The following is a 7,545-nucleotide window of genomic DNA, read 5'->3' on the forward strand; positions in this document are numbered from 1 at the left end:
AGGGGTAGGCAACCTTGGCTCTTTTATGACTCGTGGACTTCAACTCCCAGAATTCCTGAGCCAGCCATGCTGAGGGGAAAGGGAGAGGTTTCCAAGCTGAGCCATGCTGGCTCAGGAATTCTGGGAGTTGAAGTCCACGAGTCATAAAAGAGCCAAGGTTGCCTACCTCTGGCCTAGGCCGCTTTATGACTCGTGGACTTCAACTCCCAGAATTCCTGAGCCAGCATGGCTCAGCTTGGAAACTCTTCCTTTCCCCTCAGCATGGCTGGCTCAGGAATTCTGGGAGTTGAAGTCCACGAGTCATAAAAGAGCCAAGGTTGCCTACCCCTGACCTATATGAAGCTTCTCTATTTCGTCTTTGCAAGCTAAATGTCTTCAGTTTTCCCAAGCAAAAGTCAATCAATCAGAATAGAGCCGGAAGGGACCTTGGAGGTCTTCTAGTCCAACCCCCTGCTCAAGCAGGAGTCCCTATACCATTTCAGATAGATGGCTGCCCAGTCTCTTCTTAAAAACCTCCAGTGATGGAGCACCCACAACTTCTGGAGGCAAGCTGTTCCACTTGGTTAATTGTTGTCGCTGTTAGGAAGTTTCTCCTTATTTCCAGGTTGCACCTCTCCTTGATTAATTTCCATCCATTGTTTCTTGTCCTCCCTTCTGGTGCTTTGGAAAATAAGTTGACTCTCTCTTCTTTGTGGCAGCCTCTCAAATACTGGAATACTCATTGTTGTGTTCTTTGTATTCCCCCCCTTAATCCCCTATGCATATCCTGATCACCCATTAAGGGTGATTGCCCTTCACCATTGATCGCCCATTAAGGGTGATTGCCCTTCACCATTGATCGCCCATTAAGGGTGATTGCCCTTCTCCATCTGCATACAGTTTCATGCCCGTTGCTGGTTGGCTAACTAGCAACAGGGTCNACAACTAAGCAGTTGTGTGTATGTTATGGTTAGAGACAGCAATAAAAAACTGGTGGAAGAAAACCTTCCAACCGTTCTTGGGTGACTCTGGGGTTTTTCTAGGCGTACCCAGCAGGTCTGTTGGTTACAACTACGTTGTTTATTCTGATTTTCGACCAATTGCAAAAAAAAAAAAAAAAAAAAAAGAGGCAAAGGATTTTGTAGGGAATCCTCCCCAAGTATTGCTCGGAAAATTTCGTTCAGGTACATGTCCTCAGAAAGAATTCCTATTCAAATAACATCACGGATAGAGCTATTGTCGGCTTCCAATCTCTTGGTCACTGGATTCTTTGTGTTAGATTCCCACCATTCATGAATAATCTTCTTGGAGGTCTTTGCATCTCTGGGGTTCTTCCTTGGTGTTCTTCAAAACCCCCACTTTGGGTTCAAGCCCTTTCGGTTCCTCCAGCACCCGCTGCAAAAACTGAACCCAAACACACAATTTCACCGGCTTGTTCCAAGGAGCAGCTTTTGACACTGAGCCATCTGAGTAGGGATGCTGAAGGCTTTGGGCCAGACATGTCAAACACAAGGCCCGGGGGGCGGATGCGGCCCACGAAGTGGTTTCATGCGGCCCGCGAAGCCATCCTGGAAACAGTGAGGGAACGGCCCCCGCTGCCTTGGCCCTGGCCCAGGCCAGCCAGGAGCCAATGTACAATTTTATGGTGGCCATCTATGCTGAAACGCATTCAGTCTTAGCTCCACAAGGCTGTCCAGAAACAGCAAGGAACCAGCCCCTGCCACGTCACCACCGGCCCCTGGGTGCATGCTGGGGAGGTGTCACCCTTTGTGAGGAATGAAGAAATGGACCATGCCTTGGCGCTTGCCATCCTGAAAACAGTGAGGGAACGGCCCCCGCTGCCTTGGCCCTGGCCCAGGCCGGCCGGGAGCCAATGTACAATTTTGTGGTGGCCATCTATGTTGAAACGCATTCAGTCTTAGCTCCACAAGGCTGTCCAGAAACAGCGAGGAACCAGCCCCTGCCACGTCACCACCGCCCCCTGGGTGCATGCTGGGGACGGGTCACCCTTTGTGAGGAATGAAGAAATGGACCATGCCTTGGCGCTTGCCCCGGTCCCACCCCCCCTCAGATCTGTCCCACTCCTGCCCAGGCCCCCACAGGCACCCTTGACACGAACGATGTAGAACTGGCCATGCCCACCCAGTAGGCCACACCCACTCCATTCACGCCCACCCAGTAGGCCACACCCACCCTGGCCACACCACCAGCCCCCCCCCCGAGGGCAACCGCAATGCTGATGCGGCCCTCAATGAAATTGAGTTTGACACCCCTGCTTTGAGCCAAGGGATAGGGAAGCAGAAAGCTGCCCTGGTCTAAAACCAGGCAGGGAAGAGAAGCAGGACAGGTCAGTAGCTATAAAGGGAGGCCCTTTGGTTTTGCAATCATGTTTGAACGAAAAGGAGGAATATAGGCTAGAAGGAGGCAGAGAATGGCAACTTGAAGCTCTCCGGGTATCTGGGGCGCTGACCGTGCTGGCTACAACCCATTGTAAAGAGATGCTGGAACATCTGGAGAGCAACAGAATTGGGTTTACTGCTAGGTGAGTGGGAGGCATTTAAAGTTTACCTCTGGTATCCGATAACCTTTTTCTACCAGAAATTCCCGGAAAGCATGAGTTCCATGAAGTTGTATGAGCTCGGCATCCTGCAAGAATTATTCAAAAATTTAAATAAGGATTCCTTCCCTCCCTCCCTCCCTATTCCCCTTCCCTTCCTTCCTTCCTTCCTTCCTTCCTTCCTTCCTTCCTTCCTTCCTTCCTTCCTTCCTTCCTTCCTTCCATCCACCCATCTTCCTTCCTTCCTTCCTTCCTCTCACTTCTTTCTTCCCTTCCCTTCTTCCTTTTCTCTTCTCCCCTTCACTTCCCTCCTCTCCTCACCCCTCCTTTCCCCTCCTTTCCCCCCTCCCTCCCTCCCTTCCAACAGGAACTTGTAACATACCTCTTCCCTTAAGAACCTTCTGGAATTCTTGATGCTGTTCTCTTTGGGGTTTTCTAAAGGTTCATTCACATCCTGTTTTTTCCATGTCTTGGGGTCCAGATACCAAGCCCCGTATCTGATCTTCTTCCATCTGGATTGGCAAGGGTCCTGGGAGAAGAGAAAGAGGGAAGAAACGTCATTTTCATGTGCTCAAAGGTTAGGAGTTGACCTATTCTATTCAGTCTCCCTTCCTGCTGGTAGCAAACACAGGAGCTGAAGATTCAACCACCAACTGTAGGAGAAGAGCAGGAAGAGCTGGGGGGTGGAGTGAAGCACATCATTAGCTTGGGGTCGGTACGTTGTCACAAAGGGTTGGAATCCAGCCTCTCCTGAATTCCGTTGACTCTTATCTGGGCCCCAATTTAATCTTGAACTTCAGTTGACCAGATTCTTGTGTATGGGCCTAAATAAATGTTCAGTGCTGCAATTTAATGGATGGTCCTGATCCTTTGCGCCTGACACTAGCTCTGCAAACAACAGAAAGTAACAGCACTGAAAGACTGTAGGAAATCTGCTTGACTCCAGTTTGCATCATGGAAAAATACAGCTAGTCTATAAAATAATAATAATAATAATAATAATAATAATAATAATAATAATAATAATAATAATAATAATAATAATAATAATAATAATAATAATAAAGTATTTTCCACATTTCCATAAATGTGGAAAATACAAATGTAATTGAGCCTGGAATTACAGTCACAAGATGTTCTGATTGTTAAGGGGGTCACCACATGATCGCACCCTATTTTATAATCTTTTTTTTTTTGCAGCAATCATTAAGCGGTGCTAAGCAAACACCGCGGTTGCTAAATGAGTCCATTGTATCCAATGGGTCTTTTTGGCTAGAAGTAAATGTTGGTTTCCAGCAAAGAAACATCATAAGTCTTAGTCAACTGCAAAAGGTCATAAATGTGAGACAGTTGCCAAGCACCCAAAATGGGATCGCATGACTGCAGAGAGGCCCCGGCCTTTGGAACTTTGAAACTGGGTCATAAGTAGCTCTAGGAAGGAACATCATAACATACCGGTTGTAAGTCAAGAACTACCTATATCAGGGGTAGGCAACCTTGGCTCTTTTATGACTCGTGGACTTCAACTCCCAGAATTCCTGAGCCAGCCATGCTGAGGGGAAAGGGAGAGGTTTCCAAGCTGAGCCATGCTGGCTCAGGACTTCTGGGAGTTGAAGTCCACGAGTCATAAAAGAGCCAAGGTTGCCTACCCCTGACCTATATGAAGCTTCTCTGTTTCTTCTTTGCAAGCTAAATGTCTTCAGTTCTCCCAAGCAAAAGTCAATCAATCATAATAGAGCCGGAAGGGACCTTGGAGGTCTTCTAGTCCAACCCCCTGCTCAAGCAGGAGACCCTATACCATTTCAGATAGATGGCTGTCCTTTCTCTTCTTAAAAACCTCCAGTGACGAAGCATCCACAACCTCTGGAGGCAAGCTGTTCCACTGGTTAATTGTTGTCGCTGTTAGGAAGTTTCTCCTTATTTCCAGGTTGCACTTCTCCTTGATTAATTTCCATCCATTGTTTCTTGTCCTCCCTTCTGGTGCTTTGGAAAATAAGTTGACTCTCTCTTCTTTGTGGCAGCCTCTCAAATACTGGAATACTCATGTCCCCACTAGTCCTTCTTTTCTCTACACTGGCTAAACCCAAATCCTGCAACCCTTCTTCATGTGTTTTTGTCTCCAGGCCCTTGATCATCTTAGCTGCTCTTCTCTGCACTCTTCCCAAAATGTACTGTACATTTGTTAAGTCAAGGTTTAACGAATAATCTTCATCAAAGCACTGTGTACCTGCATGCTAGACTAGGCCACCCACCTTGGAAGATTCAATGTCCTGATCAAGTTTCTTTCTAATAGCCTGAGAAGGTAGCATCCGAAGGTGCTTCTTTAGATCCATTGGTAGATCACGGATTTCCTCAACACGAAGCGGATGAAACATCGGGACGGTGGTCTCGTAACCCGCATCAAACATACTTAGGACCGTCTCTTCATCTATGTTGTACTTCTCTCCGCCCTAAAAGAGGAACTCAAATTGAGCACAAGTATCAAACTGTCACATCTTTTTTATCCAGCAAAAGATCTATTTTGTTCTTGATTTTTTTTTTCACTTACAACCATAACTGAGCCAAAAATTTCCATCGCTAAGCGAGACAGTTGTTAAGTGAGCTTTGCCCCCATTTTACAACCTTGCTTGTCGCAATTGTTAAGTGAATCACTGCAGTTGTTAAGTTAATAACACGGTTGTTAAGTGAATCCGGCTTCCCCATTGACTTGGCTTCTCAGATGGTCGCAAAAGGGGATCACGTGATCGTGGGACACTGCCGACCGTCACAAATACGAGTCCGTTCCCAAGTATTTGAATTTTGATCACGTGACCATTGGAGATGCTGCAATGGTCGTAAGTGTGAAAAACGGTCACAAGCCACTTTTTCCAGTGGCTTGTGACTAAATGAATGGTTGCAAATCAAGGACTATCTGTATGTATTTATCTCTAAAGTAAAATGGTAAACAAGTTTTGAAATAGGCTGCTTTTTAAAAAGCAGATAGGAATCAATTCTGGTTTCCAAAACTACAAAATACTTCAGATTTTATATAAATCTGCCAGCCAAGAGCTTAACAGATATACAGCTATAAAAATATAGCTAGGTACTGCTGAAGATTTAAGTAATTATTCAGGTCTAGCTGCCTGTTAACACATGAATTCACAAAGCCAACGCCTCTTTTCTTAATCTGCAAAGGGGAAAATATTTTTTTTTCTGGAATTGCTGTGGATATAAATATCTGATCTGAAATAGATAAGAAATGGACAGGAACTCCTGGAACAAATCACTGCAATAGGATAGGAGAAGAGGTAAAGGCCAGTCCAACAGCCCTTTTTCCAGCAGTGTGGTCTGGAATATGTTGGACTACAACTCCCATAACCTCATAGATGCTAGCTTTTGATTATAGTTCTTGAAGTCCAATTCCATTGGGGGGTTTCTTTGGAGCAGAAGAATCTGGCCTGGGAAAGAACATTCCACGCAAATTTTCTCCAGCTTGGCCCCTTTAAGGCACGTGGACTTCAACTCCCAGAATTCCCCAGCCAGCCATGATGTCTGGGGAATACTGGGAACTGAACTCCACATGCCTTAAAGGGGCCACACTTGAGAAACACCGCCATAGAAACTGTTTGACTTACTAGAGCATTGAATCCGTCACAAAGTTCTTTGGTGACTCTCTTGATATTCTCGTCGAGGGGAGGGACGTAATTCAACCTGGCCTTCAGTTCTCTTGCTGCCACATTTGTGGGGGAGAACCAGGTGTAAGGAACCTTGCTTTCTGCGTCCTTGCTGTAAGAGACATTTGCATATCTGTATTGATCGAGCAGCAAATCCTATCATGTTTAATAATAATAATAGTAAAGTTGGAAGGAACCTTGAAGGTCATCTAGTCCAACCCCCTGCTCAGGCAGGAAACCCTATACCATTTCGGATAAATGGCTGTCCAGTCTCTTCTTAAAAACTTCCAGTGTTGGAGCATTCACCGCTTCTGGAGGCAGGTTGTTCCACTGGTTAATTGTTCTCACTGTCAGGAAGTTTCTCCTTAGTTCTAGGTTGCTTCTCTCCTTGATTAGTTTCCATCCTTTGCTTCTTGTCCTGCCTTCAGGTGCTTTGGAAAATAGCTTGACTCCCTCTTCTTTATGGTAGCCCCTGAGATATTGGAACGCTGCTATCATGTCCCCCCTCGTCCTTCTCTTCATTAAACTAGACATACCCAATTCCAGCAGCCGTTCCTTATATGCTTTACCCTCCAGTCCCCTGATCATCTTTGTTGCTCTTCTCTGTACTCTTTCTAGAGTCTCAACATCTTTTTTACATCGCAGTGACCAAAACTGGATGCAGTATTCCAAGTGTGGCCTTACCAAGGCATTGTAAAGTGGTATTAACCACTTTACTGTGGTTTAATGAGCTGTTCTTCCCATCAACGAAGCCCTGAACTGCAGCTTTATTATCTCCATTCTGCTGGGACTAATTAATATCACCAAATATTTATCTGCAAGTTACTTTTGCTAAGTACAGTAACCAGAGATTTCCATGGGGAGAGGTCCAGAACTTCAAGATGGTAACCATGACTGCAGGAGAAGGACAGCTAGAGCACAGGGGTGGGGTTAAGAAAGGAATCAGCATGGGCACGGAATATAGGCTGAAATATAAATTTAGAAGAATGGGGAAAAGTATGTTACAAAAACTGCAAATTGACATTATTAATGGCATATAAAGAAAATCAGTACAAAATGCTTTATAGGTGGCACCTAACACCGGCGAGATTGGCCAAGATGTATACAAATATGAAACTGGACTGTTGGAAGTGTAAATATAAGGATGGAACATTTTATCACATGTGGTGGCAATGTCCTAAAGCAAGGAAATACTGGGAACAGATAAGGAGATGGCTACAGGAGACAACAGGAGAACAAATTGAATTTAAAGCGGAATTATTTTTATTAGGAATAATTAATCAAAAGATAAAGAAGCAACTCCAATATATTATTGTACACATAGTAACAGCAGCACGTATTGTCTATGCGCAATGC

General features: G+C 45.3%; 1 protein-coding gene across 1 annotated transcript; it reads right to left on the reverse strand.

The window, feature by feature from the left end:
- Nucleotides 1-1,269: 1,269 nt before the first annotated feature.
- On the reverse strand, nucleotides 1,270-6,301 carry LOC107294589 (protein FAM47E; the record flags this gene model as incomplete). Its single annotated transcript, XM_029285650.1, has 5 exons — nucleotides 1,270-1,383; nucleotides 2,548-2,625; nucleotides 2,919-3,065; nucleotides 4,789-4,986; nucleotides 6,151-6,301. Coding segments are annotated over 5 exons (688 nt in total), but the record flags the coding sequence as incomplete, so codon positions are not given.
- Nucleotides 6,302-7,545: the final 1,244 nt, after the last annotated feature.

The sequence above is a fragment of the Protobothrops mucrosquamatus genome, unplaced genomic scaffold (assembly GCF_001527695.2).
Source record: "Protobothrops mucrosquamatus isolate PMUCROS unplaced genomic scaffold, P.Mucros_1.0 scaffold2007, whole genome shotgun sequence".
In the NCBI taxonomy this organism is placed as follows: Eukaryota; Metazoa; Chordata; class Lepidosauria; order Squamata; family Viperidae; genus Protobothrops; species Protobothrops mucrosquamatus.